The sequence below is a fragment of the Patiria miniata genome, unplaced genomic scaffold, assembly GCF_015706575.1.
Source record: "Patiria miniata isolate m_02_andy unplaced genomic scaffold, ASM1570657v1 HiC_scaffold_30, whole genome shotgun sequence".
Taxonomy (NCBI): Eukaryota; Metazoa; Echinodermata; class Asteroidea; order Valvatida; family Asterinidae; genus Patiria; species Patiria miniata.
The window spans coordinates 2471820-2494001 of record NW_024037070.1 but is presented as its reverse complement, the minus strand read 5'-3'; the positions used below and the strand labels follow the sequence as shown (position 1 = coordinate 2494001).

General features: G+C 38.7%; 1 protein-coding gene across 1 annotated transcript in view; it reads left to right on the top strand.

The window, feature by feature from the left end:
- The window catches only part of LOC119739560 (probable phospholipid-transporting ATPase IIB), a 52425-nt gene that overhangs the window by 18367 nt on the left and 11876 nt on the right, over nt 1–22182 (top strand). The window contains exons 4-15 of the mRNA XM_038214550.1: nt 2079–2192; nt 3500–3667; nt 10454–10505; nt 12269–12363; nt 13245–13404; nt 14244–14410; nt 14763–14833; nt 15367–15532; nt 16346–16642; nt 17746–17907; nt 20289–20381; nt 20754–20837. Coding sequence (XP_038070478.1) covers nt 2079–2192; nt 3500–3667; nt 10454–10505; nt 12269–12363; nt 13245–13404; nt 14244–14410; nt 14763–14833; nt 15367–15532; nt 16346–16642; nt 17746–17907; nt 20289–20381; nt 20754–20837 — 1629 coding nt within the window. The remainder of the gene's footprint in view (nt 1–2078; nt 2193–3499; nt 3668–10453; nt 10506–12268; nt 12364–13244; nt 13405–14243; nt 14411–14762; nt 14834–15366; nt 15533–16345; nt 16643–17745; nt 17908–20288; nt 20382–20753; nt 20838–22182) is intronic.

The window sequence follows — 22182 nt, the reverse complement described above, 5'->3', positions numbered from 1 at the left end:
TAATTTTGATGCCTTTTGGGTTGTAACAGACTTACTATGGTACTTTACTAACAAGAATTATGGCATATAATTCTGAGATGGGTCGGACAAAATGTAACGTGAGTTACCGTAACGTGAGTAACCATGTCTTTTGTGGATTCCAAAAAAATAAAAGATTCTAGAAGATTTGTTTTTCTCTTATTATGTGTGCCCTGTGACATGGTCTTTTATCCATTTAAAAGACATTTCCAAAGGTTGTTTGTATGTTTGTAACGTGAGTAACCAATTTTGTGTGTCTTGTGTTTCATACATACATGTAACACATTTTTCTGGATGTCATCTCTAGTGCTTAGGTACATGTACGTGTAGGTCTAGGTCTACTCTATCTACCATGTGGATGAAACCCTTTCAGTAAGGTACAAATGTTTACAACTTCAGGAAACTCCAAAGTACATCGAAAATGTAACATTGAGTAACCGTGGAATGTACAGTACATGTAGTGTCAGTGATTTTGAATTATTAATTTTACAATTAAAATATTCACAATAAAATCAAAATCCACCAGCAGTTGAACCATGCAAATTTTGATGGATTCTATGCTGCAACACACATCACAATTTTCATGCGAGCATGGTATCCTGAATCCGTCAAAATCCACCAGAAATTTAGGCGATGGATTTTGAAGACTCTATGTAAAAACATGCTGTATTTTTTTTTATGCCACCATGGTATCCTGAATCCGTCAGAATCCATCGAGACTTATGCTGGTAGACTTTGGCGGATTCAGGATACCTCCAGTATCTACACTGGGGGATTCTGATGGACTCAAGATACCAGCATTTTGTGCGTGATAAAATTGGTGGATTTCGGCGGATTCATGATACTTTCTAGTAAATGAGCCCAAGGAGTTAGGGTTAATGATGGAACTAAAATGTGTATTTTATGACTGAGTTTATTAGGGTTGAACGATTTTTAATTTTCAAATTTTCCTATTACATTTGGTTTGATAGTGTCATGATAGTCATCACTTTTCCACATTTTGTGAAATTAAGACATTGGGTCTTGGCACGAAAACAATAAGTAAATACTCTACATCCAAAACAAAATAAGTGTCATGTATACATGGAAGTGCTATGCATGTATTGAGCATGTTATGACTTTTTTGTTAAATAAAACCTAGGTTAACATTTTCATTATGGTATGGAGTGTTTGCTATAACATTTTCTGTATTGAGTAAGTCATGTGATGGATTTGATTTTCTTGAAACAGATAAAAATGAAGTGATAAATTTCTGGGATCTTTGTCACATTGTTTTGTAGCCTTGGTCAAGGCGCTAGTTGTTATTTATCCCAGCCGTAGCGCGGTAAACGATATCCTCGCTAGCACTATGCATGCTGTGCATTAAACATACAGCGCGAACAGCGACCTCACGCGGCCACCATTTCTATGCAAATCAGTTGGACCCAATCTATCGCCTTGGTTCAATCGTCGGCAAAAGCTTATGTTTTTCTTTATTTTGCGCTGGATTTCTAGCGCACGACCTCGTATGCGAATACAGATAAGTGTAGGCGGGGCTAATATGTGGAGTGTCCAATCACACCTTGGTAAATCCGGACGTCATCAAATTATTTGCAGCTATTCGCTTTTTGCGGACGTGACAGGAACCACAGTTTTTGTGCATTGGTGCTGTGTGCAGAGACACACAACGTGTACGTGTATGGGTTATGTACGGTGCCACGTTTCACTATGCAAGTTTCCATGCAACGATCGACCAATAAGAAAACGACATTTAAGGTCAGCTAAGGCTATTAACATAATGAGCACCACCCCCAAAACCTCACATGGACGATTGAACCAAGGCGCTAGATTGGGTCCAACTGATTTGCATAAAAATAGTGGCCGCGTGAGGTCGCTGTTCGCGCTGTATTTTTAATGCACTGCATGCATAGACATATGACTGCATGCATAGCGCTAGCGAAGATATCGTTTACCGCGTAACGGCCGAACAACTAGCGCCTTGACCAAGGCTAATTGTTTTGTAGAGAGATAAGAACTTTTCCAAACAACTATTGAAGTTCCTTTTTTTTTCTCACATGCAGGTTCTCTACAACCAGTTTCGGCTTTTTCTCAATCTGTACTTCCTAATAATGGCAATCTCCCAGTTCATCCCCTCTCTGCGAATAGGCTACCTGTACACATACTGGGCCCCGTTGGTAAGTCTCATCTTAAATGAAGTCTTCACCAGAGTTCATGTTTAGAATGAGGAATATTAGCATCACTTTTAAGTTTCGGCAGTCCTCAACCACAATATAAATGGCATTGCCAGTATACACTGTACTGTTGATACAATTTGATACAATTTGGCTGGTTGTTTCTAATAAAAGAACTTACCAGATATTTAAGAACTTATCACATTACGTCAGGAATTTTGTACATTTCCATTTTCAAGTTTAGAAGGTTGCTATTCAATGATCATAATGTCTGTTGTACTGTGAACAAAAAGACAGCCTGTAATATTTTTGAATAAGTTAACTGCTGACACATTTGAATGAAACTTGTTAGGGTCGTGGTGAACTAGTACAATTACTGGTATATCAAGGGTGGTGTATGAAAAAAAATATCCTCCTTACAAGTTGCAATTTTCTTATGGGGGTGGGGGGAAATAATTATACTTTATTAATTTTGTTCCCTCAGTTTCTTCAATCAACTTTTCTGCTTTGTTTTGTGAGCCTATGATACTTAAACTTGACAATCTTTGAAGTCAAGGTGACATTGGGCACACATTGTAGAAATGTGTCCTGTTAAATTTGAGTGTGGGGAACAAAGTATTTAAACAAATAAGAAGTCCTGTTTGTCCTCTATTGACCAAAGTAAGCCACTAACAAACATGTATAGGCAGTTGCAATCCTTGCCATTTGCAAATCTACTAAGTGTTTTATTTGTTGTCAAATATATTCAATTTGTAGAATATTTATGAAATTATAATTGTAAGACAGCAAGGGCAGATCCAGAGGTGGGGGGGGGGGGGGGGGGGGGGCAACGGGGGCCATGCCCCCCCCCCCCCCCCAAAAGGAACCCTTTTTTTTTTTTAAGTGGCGTCGCAAAAAAGGCAGGCACTGCGTACACCACCATCTTTTCCTCAAAAAGATTTGGTAAAAGTGGTCAGAAATAGCATCTAGAATCCAAAAAGGGCCCGAACCCCACGCCGTCATTTTTGGACCCACTGTATGGGGCACCAAGGTTTGTTTTTTTGGGCCCCCAAAAAATTGTGTTCTGGATCGGCCCTTGTAAGACAGACTGTAGTAGTAGTTGTACATGTGCATACGTGATATTCCATCAATTAATGTAATGTTCATCTATTTATAAAGCCTTATCACTAACTACATTCATGTGTAAGTATGCCCTAAAATTCACCAAAATACATGGCCGCGTTTTGCAGTATTTTGATAAATAGCAGACTGTAGGGTTAGTGAAAGAAAATTACGGGTTATTTTCAAAACGTTTTTTTTGTTTTCTTCAGGCATTTGTTATTTTTGTAACAATGGTTCGTGAGGCGCTGGATGACTTCCGACGTTTTTGCCGAGATCGCGAGGTCAACGGCCAAGAGTTCATGAAACTAACACGAGCAGGCATTGTCAAAGTTCCCAGCTCGGACATACAAGTGTCCGACCTGATAGTAGTGGAAAAGGTTGGTTTGGATTGGTTTGTCTTAGACCCTTACCTTGCAACTTCCTTTGCAGTATTTTACAATTTTTTTGGTAATAGTAAAATCAAAACCTATTAAAAAAACCCAAAGATTTAAAGCTTGCAGAGGCTCTCGTACCAGAGACAAAGCTGACACAGTTGTGATTTAAGGACTTTACATTAGCTTTGCCCTACTAGTACTGTGCATTTTAGCCTGTGTCATTCAGCCCTGTTCACATTGCTTTGAAAAAAAAAGTCACATAACTGGCTCTGATAGCAATGTAAAGATGTACAATAAATTGGTAATTGTGACCTTTTGATTGTTCCATTAATTTTGCATTTCACCATGATTATGGAATACATGTACAGGTTATTCGTAGCGATTTGATATGGGGACATATATTTTGATAGGCTCCCACAAAAATACCGTTCAAAAACAAAATAAAGACTGTTTGATATTTGTGTTGAACTTTTAATTGATAAGAATATAAGTAATATAATATGTTAGTCCAGTTGCGGGAAAGAAACAGTAGAACAACCATCCACCCAAAGAAAGGGTTCTGGTATTTGACATGTGAATGTATTTTCAAAGCATGTCAAAATGTTTTCAAGCAGAAACTTACACCTCATGTACTCGTGTAAACGATATAAAACCTCTTATTGTTTCCATGCTGACTCCAGGTAATGTAAATTACATTAGGTTTTGCCCTTCACCGACGTATACTGTATACTCAGTGTGCTACTGTCGGTGAAGGGCAAAACCTAATTTAATTTACATCACCCCGACGCAAAATTCCATATTATGATATAGTTAATGCGGTACCCGCTGCTATGTACATCAGATTCGAACCAGCCAACTGATCCCATTAGCTCGGTGGTCGAGTGATAAGACGTCTGCACTTGAAAGCAGGAGGTCGTGGGTCCGAATCCCACCCGAGTGATTTTTTCCAACTTTCACTCGGGAGGTAACACACTGAGTATACAGTGTTTATACGTCGGTGAAGGGCAAAACCTAATTTAATTTACATCACCCCGAAGCAAAATTCCATATCCAGGTAATGTAATCATAGCCAAAATAATGTCAACAATCAGAGACTCGTGAAATGGAAATTTAATTCCAAACCACTGACAGTAAAATCATAGGAATTGGATAACATTAATCCTGTCTAATGCTATCTAGAGAAGTATTTTCACAAATATTTGAGGCATGGGCTTTCAAAATACAAAGAGACTATTTTTGGTATTACTGAGAATAGTGAAACATACCGGTATAACGTTATTGGGGCCACAGAATACCTTGTACACTTTCTTGGGTACAATACAAAGTACATGCACATGCTGAGAAGCAGTTTTAAGAAGTTTCACGCGAACCAGTCAGGTTGCTAGTCTATTATGCATGAGCAGATTCGCTGATTAATTAGGCAAGACCCCGCCTCTTGACCTCCTAGATTTTGACCAATCAGTCTTCTATATTCTTCGGTCATTCATCCGTTGCGCGTCATATAGACAATGGGGGAAAAAATGTATCACATGCTCGCGCCCGGCTGTTGTTGTATTACAAAACACTGCATTCGAATTGACCAATCAAACCATTTAGTCCTGATTTGGGAAGGAAATGACACGATTTAGTAAAGTCGACTCCGATTGGCTGGCGTGGTTCTCAATAAACAGGTATGTCCTAGATAGAGGGCAGGGTTTTGAATTTTTTTGAGGGAAATTTGGGGGTAAAATGACGATGACAGCGCGGCGACACAACATGCAACCCGAAGATAAAGATGGCGATCACCGTGCGATGTACCGTGAGCATGCACGGCATTAAGGTACAAACCGCGCAGGAAAATCGTGATTTCTACTTCAAGAAACTGTTCAAAATTGCAAAAGGGGTGTCATTAGAATTGACAAAAGTCTGCTTTTGATTATAAAGGTGATTTGCTAGTAATACAAAACATTTTTGACTCTAATTTGATCAAAACAAAACAGGGGCCCTATGCTACACAATCGCCATAAAATTTTCCCACACGTGCTGACGGTTTTCCCGACCAGTTCCGTCCTGTCCCAGCATGCCCTGATGAGCACTAAAAACAGAACAAACAGGTCCTTTTACTGTGCCAAAACTTATGAAATCATAATTATTTTTAGCAACAAGCTGACAAGTAGCTACCGTAAAAAAATAATAACTTTTCGATTCGCAACTCCATGATGAATTCTCATTCTGTACTGTGGGAAAAGTGTGGATGGATCCATTTTGTAAAGGGGTGTTTCAGCCTCTTTTGGGCGATTACATTGTTTTTCGTATTCATTCTTTACAAAAAAAAATATATTGCGAAAATAACCAACTTATTCTGAACATGGGAAAGGTTTCAGACTCCATAAAAAGTATTTTTTTAAATTCTGATACGGTGAAAAAAACTGAAAATGCTGGTGAATTTTGCCGAGGAAAGCACAGCCTTCACCGCAATTAAAACGTACTACGTCACGCTGGAACACGGCGCAGCATGCAGGGCCGGAAACTGACCATGCTGGATGAATGCAAAGAGCACTCTTTTCATTGAGAAAATCGCAAGGCGCGTACGATTTTTTCAAAGCGTATCGGTCCGATATCCTATTGTATGCCTTGGTAGAATACTGCAAATCATGAAGATGAATGCGGTGACTTGTCAACACGGTAAATTCAATCATCTGTGCGTTTTATTTTTGCCCTTTCATTGCAAGCATTAGCATTCCTAGCGCTATCAACAAATACTTGCCAAACTCTTCCAAACCGACATTTGGGTTCGGTTCGGGTTCGGTTTGGAAGGCCAAGTTCGGCTATTTTTAGTTCGGTTCGGCGGTTCAGCTGCAGCACTAGTTGGATCTACCGGTATAGGCAACCCCTATATCACTTTGCTAGGTTGGGTCATTCATAAGCCACGTTTTCATTGGACTTTTCTTCCCTGGCCTCGCGGAAACTTACAGCGACTCACTGTCAACATTCCTTTGTGTAATTCTACCAGCCAATAATTTCCACTTGGATTTTTTTTTTACACCAACGGAACATATATTCGTGTGCATGGCTGGTAGAATGTCACACATTTGACCCAAGTGGCTATCAAAGCGGGTGACATAACTTAATTTCACATGCTCAAAATATTCAGCTACTTGACTGATGTGACGCAATGTGACTCGACGATAGTAGAGGAAAATGGCTTCTTAATCTTTCCCGGTGAATTTGAAACCATGCATACTTCCTCTTCTCGTTTGTGTGAATGAAAATCCTCCATTTCTCGTCTGCCTTTCTCCAACATTTTCACTGACATCTAAACCCGATCAAACTTCTCACATAATCGATAAAATCTGTCATGATTTGGAGGAGCGAAACGGATGAGAAGCATTTCTGTTTTATCAGTCGGGTTTTTTGACGTTGTACAGTGATTATATACTTACCGATACCTGTCCCTGTATTAAGAGAACAAAAGTCCACTTTTAGGCTATTCGACTCACCCAACTATATTCAGCAATATTTAAAACCAACCAGAGTGTAGTAGATAGAGGGCAGGGAAATTATGGGGTAAAACAACATTGAAGATGACAAAATGTATTCGCATTCATAAAAACCTCATGAGTCAAAAAGAAATCAAAAATTTTCAGTCCAAAAATCAAAACAAGTCAAAAATATCAATTTCCAACCATTTTATTCAATAATTTTACTTCTTGTTTTTCGAAACACCCCTGTGGCTACATGTATATCATGGTCGTGTCAATGTCGTAAATAATTCCTTATATGGAGATGGGCGCGCACGTCGCGCATAGTGTGCGATGTCGCGCAGAATGCAGCTGTGACAGTGCAGTGTGAACTTAGGACTATGAAATACCGGTGCTGACTCACTGGTGCATACATGTATGTGCATTGTGAAGGTTCAACCAATAAAATGGTAACTAAAAGACACCGGATTTCAAAGGAGTAACAATTTCATGTGACACAACCATTTAAAACCAGCCACGTGGCGGGTTCTCGACCAATAGGAATGGGTGAACTGTCTTAGGTATTAATGAATGTATGATAACATCAAGAAAAGAGTTGTCAGGAGTGCACTTGGGATGCATCCAATTTTGACCAGGTTGTTAGTACATGTATATGTAGCTGTATTTTTCATTTTATTGAATGTGTCTGACATCAGTAATGATATTTGGGTTAAAAAGTTTGAAGAAGACTTTGGAACCGGTCAGTGTTTTGTTGATTTCATGCACTACGTAATCGTCCACACTTTGAATGCTAATGACTTCCTGTGTGGTAAGCTATTAATGGATGGTTCTTTTATTTGTCACTTTAGTAAAACGTCAAATACCTCATCATGAATAGCCAGGTATGCGCACTGGTGACCAAGGGCCCTATTCTTGCACATGAGGGCCACATTCCACTCTATAGTCAGATGTTGACTTTTAAATAACATGTATTCTCTACCTGTCAAATCCTTTGTTCACTATTCTTCAGTCTGCTAGTCTTGCACAAAGACAGGTGTTTGGAGGACAATGTATTGTTCAGTTTGCACAAACATGAGACTCTTGATCTAAGGTTATTGACAGCAAGCAGGGTTGTAACTACAGAGAAAATTCTGGCTAAACATCAACACGATTTAGTTGATTAATGAGTTAAACCATAAAACAACAGTGCTATTGTCAAGCATGCAGTACCAGACTCTGGATAAACACATACGAACAGTAGAGTTCATTTTTAAATGTTTACTACAGGGATGCCAGTCTTCCTTAAGCCGGAATTCCTGCTTTGTCAGGTTTTGGGAAAAACTTGGTTTTTACATTCCTTTGTAGGCCAGAAAGTAAATCTTTGTGTTGTGTGCATTGAAACAAAATTTTAAAAATGAAAACCCGGCTACATGCCATCCTTAAGCAAATAGGATAATTGGTAGCGCATTGTTTGATAGTCACTCATGAGCCAATAAGAACATTTGTTTCGCGCTACGTGTTGTCAGCATGCTAGACTCGTACAGAGTGCACTTGATTAAGTGTATGTTTTCTGCATCAAGTAACCACAATCACATTGTACCTAGCGAAAGATACTTTAAAAACCAAGTGTAGGCCTACTGGTGTGCGAGTATCAGATCATGGTGCATTCGCTGCTCCATCATGATCACCATGCTTGCCTGTTACACGAATGTATGCATTGTACATTGTCAACATTAGTCCTCAGTACTCTATAACAAATAAGAACAAACAGACCAGTCTAATTATTTGTGAAAGTTGTAATGTCTACAGTTTTCCCACCATTGTCAATTATGACTGTCAAATATCTTGATGCAAACATGGGCTGTCCCAGCTGATTTACCGGCGAGGTTCATAATCATATGCAATCATAAATTGTCACGAATCTTTCAAAATCGTACAAATAGCTACAACACATAATAATTAATTCTTCACATAGCATTTTATATAAAACTCAAAGCACTTCACAAAATATCAAAACCACATAAAAAGAAAACCAGGTAGTTAAAAAAAAAAGTAGTAGTAATTAAAAAAAAATAATGCCTTTTAAAAAGAAATGTCTTAAGCTGTGATTTAAAATTTCCCACCTCGTTATTGTTTCTTAAATAAGCTGGAAGTCTGTCCAATAGAGTACCGGTAGGTGCATAGATGGTAAAAGCACGATCACCGTGTGCCTTGCTAGGCTTTGGACGAACCTTAGGATGGTTAAGCTTAATCCCATCACAACTTTTAGTTTGAATGTTGGACACATGAATTGATATTAGCTCTGTTAGGTACTGTGGCGCTGACTCACTATGGCTGATGAGTTTAAAAATAAAACCAAGGATCTTGAATTCAGCCCGCACTGTAACTGGAAGCCAATGTTGTTTCTGAACTAGACCTGAAGTGTGGATGTCATTTCTGCATGATGATCCATTTTTCTCCTGATAACCAGTCTTGCAGGAGCATTTTGAATATGTTGCAATTTCTTGAACTGATAATCGTATAAACCAGAAAATAAACTGTTACAATAATCCAATCGGGAAGTAACGAATGCATGTACATGTATGTATTAGTTTCTCAGTATATAAACTTTATTGTGGTTATTATCTATCAAAAATTTCAACAAGATGATTGGGGGCATATTATCTGACTTGGATTATACAGTGGCTATGCTATGGGGGGATTTGCCCTACCAAATTGTTTCCCTCCCCCCCCCCCCAGTTTTCCTGCAACACTTTATCGACATATAAGATTAATTATGTTTATTTTCTTCGCATTTAAGATTCATAACAAGTTAAAGATAGAGAGTGAATCATCGGTTCTGTGGACACATTTTGAGCCAATGAACGCATTATAAACATTGGTTGTTTGGTAGACAAAACAAGCCATATACAGCTGTAGATAGTGTGCAGCCAACATCTTTGTATATTTGTTATACATTTGTTATACCATTCTGCAGTTTGATACATTTCTGATAGATACAAATTATGACCCTTCTAAATACTTCTAAGTTACTCTAGTGGCTTATTTCCAAGCCATTGACAATGGGCATGCGTGCGCATACACAGGCTTTTAGTTGCCATTTCATTATTGGGCTCTTCCTTACTTTCCCCTTAGATTTTGAATATCAGATTTTATTTTGACTACCCCGCAAAAATATTTCCTTGCCAACCCATCCCTCCCCCCCCCCCCAAAAAAAAAAATGTTGAGAGTCTGGCGCCACCACTGCTTGCATTTCACTCTTAATAAATTTATGAATCTATATGTTAACATATATTCTGGTGTGTGTTTATACATGTAACAAGTTGATTTTTTATATTTTTTTATGTAGGACCAGAGGGTACCTGCTGACATGGTGTTCTTGAGGACAACAGAAAAGAATGGTAATATTTATTGATTATCTTTATAAACATTATAAGTGTGTATACTGTTGGAATGATAAACACTCTGTTGATTGCCAAACCTAGGTTTTATGAAATGGAGCACAAAATAATTGGTATTTATGAGCACTCTCATCATATTAACAATGGTTCACGGATTTCAGCTGGTCTTAGAAAAATAGTGCATGTGGTGTATCTCACTGAGTATGCAGATTATCACCTTGACTTCTTGCAGATGTTGTGTATTAGAACCGGTAGAATTCACGTACATATACATGTACATCTATCATATGGTACATGCAGCGACTCATACATGTACACATGTAACGTGTACATATGTTTCATTGATTTACATGTAGCAAACAGCTGCTGCTGGCCCAGTATGTGTGAAGTTACATGACAGGAGCTAAGCACTGAACTTGTCCCAGCAGCACATTGAAAAAATCAAACACAACACATGGTTGACAATGTATTGTATATGGTTGTCTCCATAAAAAAAATGTTGGTCAATTAAAATGAATTAATCCGATTTGCCGGGATGTGATCCAGTTCTAAGGTGCTTCTAATTAATGCTTAGCAATTTCAATAGGTTTACACAGAATCTTGATTCGTTATGAAATAAAAATTGAATTTGGATCTCAGGAATACAAGATCCATTCTTTAAAATGTGGGTTTAGTTAAACAGTAATGAATGGATTATGAATATTTTTCTAAATGTTTAACCATGTAATAAGGGCTATACCAATAACTAATATATATAGTACCATCATCAAAGTTCTGCTTCATATGAAATCGTGTGTGTTCCAGATGATCACTCATCTTGCAATGTCATTTTTTGTGTCAGGCCCCTGTGATTATTCGCTTAATAAAGTAAAGAATAATCTGGCTGATATACATGTAATTTGCCAACTTCTTCATCTTATAAAGCTTTTGTTAGTGTAAAAACAGACTGTTTTTGTTTTGAATATTCACTTACGGCCACCCACTTAGTTAATCCAGGAACTATAATAAATCATTCAAATGAATGCAAGTGTGAAAATGCTTCAAAGTCTGAACAACGTTGTTTTTACGTGCTAAGAATATAAATACACAATCACAGTCTGTTGCAAAAGAAGATTGCAAATTTCAGGTTTTTATAATGCCTCTCTTTGCAAATCATGCTGCTTTCCAATCAGAGCTACTTCAATTCTGTTCATAACCAACTCCAAATCTTCTCAGCACAAAAAGTATTTGGAAAACCTCTGTAATATCTCTAGTATTGAATCAGTAACAAGCAAGGTCATCAAGAGGTGTGATTCCTTTGCTATACGTAATCATTGATGACATAAAATTGATTTTGAAGTGTCTGGAGTGTATAATTGAGGAACTGGGATTGGCTACTACAGGGAATTGATTCCTCAATGAGTGGAGTAACCATTCTGATTTCAATTTGTGAATGGAATCTACTGAAGAAAGTGGACAAAATCATGAAGTAAAAGTTCAAAACTGAAGATGACTGTAAGCACAACATTTTTTTAGCTGTAGAATGAATCCTTGAAATTCACAGCAGAAATTGAAGTATGTGGACTTTCACTGCTACGGATGTGGTCATTTTATAATCTTTCCTTCCCTCAAATAAAGACATATTATTGAACTTTTTGTAACACTTAAAAATGATGAAGGGTGCTTTTTGTTGATTGGACTGAGTTTGTATTGGCATTTGGCTCCTACAGACTTTCTGTTACATGTGAATTATGACATAACACTTTATCTTGGTCCTTATTCAGGTTCCTGTTTCATCCGTACGGACCAATTGGATGGAGAGACGGACTGGAAACTGAGACTAGCTGTGGGAAGCTGCCAGAGGCTAGCAAGAGATGAGGTACACATGTACTTCAAAATTGACAGAAATGTCTCTGCTCAAAGTTTCAGGGTTCAAAGTCTTTCTTTGGTCTTCCTTGATCTTCTTTCTTCTCTGGTTTTCCCTGTCTTCCCTGGTCTTTCCTGTCTTCCATAGTCTTCTCTATTTTCCCTATCTTCCCTGGTCTTCCCTGGTCTTCCCTGGTCTTTCCTGTCTTCCCTGGTCTTCCCTATCTTCCATGGTATTCCCTGGTCTTCCCTGGCCATCAATGATCTTTCCTGTCTTCCCTGGTCTTCCCTTTCTTTCTGTCTTCCCTGGTCTTCCCTGGTCTTCCCTGGCCATCACTGATCTTTCCTGTCTTCCCTGGTCTTCCCTGGTCTTCCCTGGTCTTCCCTGGCCATCACTGATCTTTCCTGTCTTCTCTGGTCTTTCCTGTCGTCCATGGTCTTTCCAGTTTTACCTGATCTTTCCTGTCTTCCCTGGTCATCCCTAGTCTTCCCTGGTCTCCCCTGGTTTTCCCTGGTCTTCCCTATCCTCCCTGGTCTTCCCTTGTCTTCTCTGGTCATCACTGATATTTCCTGTCTTCCCTTATCATCTTTGGTCTTCCCTGGTCTTCCTTGGTCTTCCCTGGTCTTCCTTGGTCTTCCCTGGTCTTCCTTGGTCTTCCCTGGTCTTCCCTGGTCTTTCCTTGATCGTCCCATGGCTTCCCTTGATCGTCCCATGTCTTCCCTGAGCTTCCCTTGGCTCCCCTATGCTTTTCTTGAAATATTCCTCTAGGAAGGCTTTTGTGCTTTGCAAAGTTATAAAGCAATTATTCATCTTTTTTGGTTTTGTTTTGTTAGGTTTATTTTTGCATATCTGACAGTCTTCTTGTTTGTTTGGTTTCCTTTTTTTGCTCTAAGGATTTGTTGGACCTGAATGCATTTGTGTATGCTGAGAAGCCACAAAAGGATATTCACAGTTTCATTGGCACCTTCAACATGCCTTCAGCAGAGGGTTCTACAGCAAGGGACACATTGAGTATTGAAAACACTATCTGGGCTAACACTGTGGTAGCATCTGGTGAGTTATCATTTGCCTTCCTTTGGTTGGACAGGCAATATCTTTGCCACTTTCCTATGTAACCTGAGAGGATACTTATCAATTTTTTAAAAATTTGTTGGGGGGGGGTCCTTTAACAGCTAATTCCCGTGTCTTTATGATTGTGTCAATTTCAGCATAAAACGTGTGTAATGAGAGCTAGAAATATCCACTGGGTCACTGGACGGAGTCTAGTGATATCAGTTTTGGCGTGATGCTTTCTTTGACTGCAGTACACTCTTGGTACAATAGTCTTTACAAAGTACCAACATTTTTTGTATTGCTGTTTGGACAAGTCTGATTGTTCCCAGTAAGAAGTTTTGATCATCATAAATGCAATATTTTGTTTCCCATTTAAATAGTACAATGAATGTGAATATTCTTTCTCTTTAGATATGCAACTTGTTAATTCAAACTAAATCTTTTGGCACAGGTCTTGTCAAAATACCTCTAATCCAGATTTCAACCTGAAATTCAAGCCCAGATCCTAGGAAGTCATTTTCTCTTCGTGAGGACTTTAAATAGTCTTTGCTGTCATTTGTTTTTAGTTATCCCATTTGGAATGTATTCAAATTGTGTGTGAAAGATTGCCTTAACATTTTACAGATAAAACATGGATTTCCATTGTTAATTTAGCTGTTTATGTACCAGTAGGGAGCAGTAGTGCTATAAAACATGCATTTCTGTTACGCATTTTTGATATGAGTGAGTTGCCTGACCTCACTTTTCTTGTCCTTCTGGGTGCATATTTGTGTTGATCGCATACAGAATGAGTGATGGCATTCCGGTACCTTTGTGATTTGTTTCCCTTGTACATGTAGGACGGGCTCTTGGAGTGGTCATCTATACAGGACGTGAGACACGAGCTGTCATGAACACATCTTACCCACACTCTAAGATTGGTCTACTGGACCTAGAAATTAACACCCAGACCAAAGTTCTCTTCATTGGCACTATTATACTTGGCATTCTCATGATAAGCCTCAAGGTATGTACTCAGTCAGTTGCAAAGGTTTTTTATATGGTAAGAAAATTTGAGAATGCAAGTTCACCATTTTCCCTTATTGCATTAAGAGGCATCATCCAGCCTTTAAATGTTGAGTCATTGGAGATTTTACAGTGTAGAAGTGAACACAATGTTTGATGAGGTGTAGACCTGCCTTTCCTTACATGTTCTCATACGTTGCTACAATATGAATGTAAACATACGCAACCACAATGTTTAGCTCCCACTGCCCTGATACAATGAGTGGGAAACCATTGAGATTTTGTCATCAGTAAAGCTTTTGTAATATTCAGGCAGAAAAGCTTGTGATAGTTTTCTGGTTGTAATTTGACAGGGTTTTGATGGTCCATGGTATCGGTACTTCTTCAGATATGTGCTCCTCTTCTCCTCCATCATCCCGCTGAGGTATGCTAGTAACAAATCAAGATTATTCAAGACAAACAATTTACACTTGGGGCTCTACTCTTTTTCATATAAAGGAAAAATTTAAATAGACAAAAAAAAAATAGAATTCAAACCATTGGGGAAATGATAAGCAGTATTGTTTTTGTTACTCATAACAAGTATAATAGGTTATTTTTTAACTAGCTCTACCTGCCATTAAAAATATCTTTTTCAAACCTGTCTTTGGAATCGAAAAGGTAGCTCACCAAATTCTTGTGTGGGGAAACCAGCATTACCTTGGGGGAAAAAGTGTCAATTTTAACCTTCCTAAACTAACCTAAAATAATGTACCTGCGTAAGTAATGCCATAGCTTGTCTCAGAAATACATGTAGCTGACAATTTGCGTAGCATAATAACTTTGTTGAAATGTGTTGAAGTTTAGAATGTGGCAAAGAAAGAATGTGGATGATGTATAAAAAAAGTAGAAGAAGAAAATGTTTATGCATTGTGTTTATGTATATCTGTGCAACTTCTTTTATCTTTTGCCAATCAGTTTGCGTGTTAACTTAGACATGGGCAAGATAGTGTATTCTTTCTTGATCCAACGAGACAAAGAGATTCCTGAGACAGTAGTACGTACCACTACCATACCAGAAGAGCTTGGTCGTATCTCTTATCTATTGACTGATAAGACAGGAACGCTTACACAGAATGAAATGGTAAGAAATAGATTCAAAACGCAAATAATTTTCACTTAATCTGGATCATTTTTGGGCTAGAACAGTTCCATTATAGTACATCACACCACTTTGTAGTTTGGTTAGCACAGGTTGCCACAGGCCGCTACACCATGACCTATGTGAAAGTACAAGGTCTAGTTTGTTGCCAGTGGCATTTCCAGGTGTGGGATGTAGGCATGGATGCAAAATGGGTTATTTTTCTTTAAAAAAAGAAAAATTGGCTCAATTTTTTTTTTTGCACATGATTTTTTTAAATGGGGGTAAGGTATTAAAACAAATATTACTTGTGAGGTGCTGGTGCTCTCATGCCTTATTAAAAAGATCAAAATGTCTCCTACCCCAACCAAATCAATTTGAATACCTCTCACCCTAACACAGAGAGTTTGATGAGATGTCAGTGAAATACATCCAAGCACAAACATTTTCTCATTTTGTTTGGTGGATTTTCATCATGAACTTTAAAATGTTAGTTTTATAAGCTGCATATACCCAGTGCCTGTCCAAGAGTTTACGAGAAGAATTGCTGTGCTTGCTGAGGTAGGACATGAACCCATGACCTCCTGCTTGCCAGTGCAGACATCTTGGCCACTCCACCAGTGAGCTGGCTAGGGTTGCCTGGCTGGTTCAAATTTTGACACAAAAATATCGTAAACTCTTAGATGTGTGTTCCCTGTAATTCCATTAACAGTTTTAGCAGTTATATCAAAGTCCGGGAAATGTGATACATGTAGTTACTAAACAATGCAGACATTGAATGTAGACATCCTACATATGTACATTTTGATATTATAGGTGTTCAAAAAGCTACACCTTGGGACTGTGTCATTTGGCCAAGATTCCTCTGATGAGCTGCGGGCACACCTTCTGACTTCTTATTCCCAACCCACTATACCTGCAACTACCACCCCATCCCGTAAACCAGCTGTTAGACGGACAGTGGTGACTAAGGTTTATGAGTCAGTCAAGGCCATAGCACTGTGTCACAACGTAACTCCTACATATGAAGATGGAGAGATAAATCCAGAGGAGACTGAAGCTGATCAGGCTAATGAGAGCAAGGTGGTGTACCAGGCATCCAGTCCTGATGAGGTAAAATCAGCCTTCTGTGAAATATCTGAAATATCTCAACCCTTAAAATGTGTCTAAGATTTTAACCAGCTGTATTTGTTGTAAGTGTCATTCTTTATGCTTAGTATTTCTGCTATGATGGAACGCCGCTATACCGAACATTATACAAATAATGATTGTTTATGAGTGCAATGGTGAGAATATTTTCATGAGTTGAAAGATTGAATGTTCCAAAACGAGGCGAAGCGGAGTTGAATGGAACATTCCATCTTTCAACGAATGAAAATATTCTCACCATTGCACGAATGCAAAAAATTCATTATTTGTTTTGTATAACATCCAAGTAGATCTTTGTCATTCGATTGGAGGATAAAACTTTAAGAACAAACAAAACTCACAACGTTGTATTATATCCACTACTTTTTTTCAGCTTTTTCAATGCTAACAATTAAGGTTTAAAAGTCAAATCATTGACAACAATGCAAATTAACATTGTAAGTTCTCAAAACAATGCAGAAAATCATCAAGGCAACTGCATCAACTTCCAAGGCAATATTTTAACTGCTATAACACATGCTATGGTTTAAATAGCTCAAAGATCGTATAGCGCCGGCCCACTGCGCGTCTTAGCGTGCGCGCTGCGTACAATAGATCAAAAGGGATGGGATGAAAATGCTAATAAAAGGATATTTTTGAAAATGAGCAGGGACTTTTTTGTACAGTTTTTTTGGCTTCATTTTGATGCCCTCACTCATTTTTTAAATTGTGAAGTCCAATGCTTCGGTTGTTAATACGTACGTCTGCATTGAAATGTGCATGACTCTGTGTTGACATGGTTGACACATGCATGTTGTGGGATACAGTACCTAGATTGTGCACTGGATCTACTCTGTCTATGTGTAACAGTGCAGGATAAAAATATACAAAAGCCTTTGAGAACAATCAATGTGATTTACCAGGTGTTCATATTAGATAATGTCCATTAGGTCAATTAGTTCTGAAATATGTTACATCAACAGTTCTCAACCAGTAATATTTCACTATCGAATACCATAGTATTACAACAACAAATGTCGGGGTCATGTTCATTCCAACTAATCTTGTCATGGTTTGTCATCAACCAGGTTGCTCTAGTATCATGGACTGAGGACATGGGTCTTGCTTTGGTGAAACGAAACCTGAACTCCATGTCATTACGGACACCAACTGGGAACATCCATAACTACTCCATCTTGCAGATCTTCCCTTTCACTTCTGAGACCAAGCGCATGGGTATCATTGTCAGGGTAAGGCATTTGTTTGTTTTTGTTCAAAATCCAAAACAATGTGTTTACACTGAGCACGAAAGTTCGTTTCCAGTCTCAATATTGCATCTCAATAAAGGTACCTTTTTGAGGACTTGAGTTGAAGAGCTCATAGCAGGACACATGGGACTGCAATGGGTTCCCCAGTATCCCAATCGGTCGCCAATTTGTATGTGGAGGATTTCAAATGCCGAGCTTTATCTACTGCCCCTAACCCTCCAAACTGATGGTACTGCTATATGGATGACTAGGTACAGGAGTTGGCAATTGAAGGTTTCACCAAACACATCAACAGCATTGATCCCATCATCAGATTTAATATGGAGCCAGAGACAGATTCCAAACTTTTGTCCCTGGACACCTGTGTTCACATTTAAGGGTGACGGATCCACCAAAGTAAACCATCTACAGGAAACGACCCACAGTGACCAATATTTGATTGTTGGCTCAAATCACCATCTGGCGTACAAAAAGTCAGTGGTTCGAACTCTTTAACACTAGATCAACCAGGTTATCACAGAGGAGGAAAACCGCAAGACTGAGTTCCACCACATCAAAAACGTTCTCTTTGCCAATGGGTACCAGCCGTGGGCCTTGAAGATCCCCGAAAGAAACCAACACCTGAAGCTTCCTCTAAGAAGACACCAATGCCAAGCAACAACCTATGACAGTCCTTCCATAAATCCGAGGTCTGTCTGAACAACTGGTGTGTGTGTGTGTTCTGTGAGCATGGCGTCATGGTAGCACACAAACCTTGTGGAACAAGCTGGAAAGGCAACTCCATCGCCAAGTTTGGCCACGGAATCAAGCAGAGTTGTTTCAAATTCTTCAGTAAATTTGGTATGGCCTGGATCATCAGATTCTTGCTAATCTGTTGATGTCAATGAGGCGGCAGTGCCAAGCTGTAATAAATGCTGGAGGAGCTTTTACTCGGCACTAACTTTTTGTCACTTTTGCATCCTATGGGCGCTGCCATCTTGGATTTTGTGATGGCCTCTATTGACTTTGTACACGGAAAAAACTATGAATGATGGGCAGGCGTCGGCCTTTGTGAAATGTTTAAACGTTCAAACGGTTCTTTAAATACTTCCTAAACGTTTACAAAATTGAACGCAAAGTCACATCCTTAACAGCAATGTCATCTATAAGAGTAGTTTGTATGCACAGCAACTCACAGCCACCACTCCTGCCAGCTATATTGTAATTCATTGAATAAAATTAGAAGCCATTTCACAGGCGGCGCCACATCAGCGCACACGCTGCATGCGTTCATAAAGATGAAGCAGACGCGCAGTTTGGTAACCCTGTTGGTTGAAGGAGCCTAGAGTGTTTGCTTATTACCTGAATGCACCTTGTGCGAGCTGGTCACATCGTAGAAAATGGCCTTGGCTGAATTAGTCTATACATTTTCTGAAAACATTCACAGAATATTGGTCTTTGCTGTAATCGACAATTCAGTAATTACTGCAACATCTACTTGTTCACTGCAGAGCTTCAGTTCTACCTATTGAGTACGGAGCATGTGTTAGTCAAGAAAAGCATGGGAGGACAGTGAGGTTGTTTTGGACAGGCTTATATGTAGGCGATGACAGGCTTGGATCCCTGGGAAGTTGTTTGAGTACTGAGTCTGAGTACGGCAAACCAGGTGTTCTGATTTACAGTACTTATCAGCATGTTTGTTGCCAACAATGACTTGAATGGAATACTTGAGGTCGGTCACTCTCATGATTATAAACCTCCTTTGAAAATGTTGAAGTTGGAGAATAACTCTGTTTGGCACTGCCCCTTAATCTCAGTAGAATGTTTTGTTTTAGTAACTGTAATTTTTCAGATTTAAGAAAGTATGACCTCCATAGTCTAACGAGCTGATCTCGGCTGTAGATTAAAACTGGTGATTTTATTTTACAATTCTTCACAGTATGGTCAACCTGTTCAATACCACCTTGTTAACTTTATGTTTGTGTGGACCTGGAGTCAAGGAGACATCCATGAATCTGGTAATGTCCGCTGGGGTGTCACTACCAGGGATAAACATGCAGGTCATTCAATAGTTAGTCCATATCGGTATGGGATTCCAGATGCATTTCATGTGCAAGATGATTGCCATACATGGTGGTTATGACTGGTAATGCTTGGCATTAGCCACAGATGCTGGACATTTTATATGTTCAACAATCACCTTGTCAGGCCACCTTCAAGTGACTATAGATTTGTTATATGGCCATTGTTTATATTAAAATGTTGTCATACTTAGCAACTGAATGTATTATCACTATTACTTTTTTAATGGAGTAAGTATGAGCCTAAGGCAGTAATGTCTTGTTGAAGTAAGAAGTGTATTTTTTCCTTGTGCATTATATTAGGAGGAGGAGACGGGTCAAATCGTTTTCATCATGAAGGGAGCAGATACTGTTATGAGTTCCATTGTGCAATACAATGACTGGTTAGAGGAAGAGGTATGTACATAGGGTGCACAGGGCTCTGCCAAATATACCCCATATTGGAATATTCTGTCACTCACTAAATATCGAAATAGCATTTTATCTGATTGGAATATTAAAAAGAAAGTGAGTGGTCTAGAGAAGATGAAGAAAAGTGTGTCTGATGTTATATTAATCTTATAAGTTTGCATCTTGTAAATATCAGCTATCTTAAAAACTATATTGACACATACATGATGATGTTACTGTTCTATTAACCTCAGTGTCAATTTTGGACAGGCGTACATACTAATCCACAGCCCATTTGATTCTGGATCAGCACACCCACAAGTGTTATGCAGTGTGTGTGCTGCAGTGCTGATAGTTGTATATATGCTTATATTGTAGTGTGGTAACATGGCACGTGAAGGGCTCCGTACTCTGGTGGTTGGAAAGAAAGTACTGACAGAAGACCAATATGCCGACTTTGAGGTGAGATAACACAACAAATGAATGGGTTACCCATTTAAAGGCCACACCGTTGACAGTATGAAATATCAGGTGTTATTAAGGGAATAAATGTGTGTTCGGAAGGTATTATAAAACTCTGTTTAAGACCGCCGAGGGTAATTATCACCCATCCAGACTCCCACCGGTCTTAAATAGAGTGTTTAATATTGACCAAACACATATTTATTCCCATTCATAAATACCTTTTTGATCAAAAACCAAATCTTTTCGGTCCAAAAATCAAAACAAGTCAAAACTAGACGTTGCCAACTGATTTTGTTCAACATTTTTACTTCATGTTTTACGAAAAACCCCTCTGACTATAATATGGAATGCCCCTCCACAACTTGTTACCTTATAAAGACTTTGACGTGCACGTCGCGCGTACTGCGCGATGTCGCGCAAAACGCAGCTAGGCTGGTGTAGTGTGAATTTCGGACCATGAAATACTGATTCACTGGTAGTATTGCGCATGCATACGTGAGGAATGTGAACGTTCGACCAATGAAACGTTAAAAGGCACCGGATTTCATGGGAGTCCAGATTTCATGTGACACTGGAAAAGTGTTTAAGACCAGCTAGCCATGTCTTTATCATCCCTTTAAGGCCGGCCACGTGACGGGCTCACATTTTATAATGTGACACATTTTATAATGTGACACTCTTGAAATTAGGGATCGGAAGCTCTTGAGTTGTGGTATATGCAGCAGCGAATTTATTCCGTATGTGAAGACAAGATTTACATGAAGTGATGTTACTTCAGGTCTTCGGGAAATAACGAATAATCAAAATATATTTACAAAATGGCTACAATTAATTAGTAAGATTACAGCAAGATGAATTCGAATTACTTTCAGTTCATGAAATAATAATGATTCATTCAAATGATTAAACAATAGTACGTTTTCCCGCCGAAACTTTCGCGGGGTCGGCCATCTTGAATTTCAACGTTTCAAGAATAGAACTTAGTTTAAAATACCATTAAATACAAGAATAAGGAAATGCAAACAGAAATGGGTAGTCGAGGAATTGTGATGTCATCTAAGGTTATTGATGTAAAGATTAAGAACAAAAATAAATAGATAGTAATAATTACCTGTATATGTGAAGACAAGATTGACATGAAGTGATGTTACTTCAGGTCTTCGGGAATTAACGAATGAGCTAGCGCCCGATATCAGACGTTGGGGGCGCTAGGTTAATTTGAATTTACATGAAAATAAGGTTGAACCAAAAAATAACAGGGGTGTCTTTTTATAACTGTCACAATAATTATTAGTAAGGCACAACTTCACAGAGCACTGTACGTGCAATGCCCAAAATATAC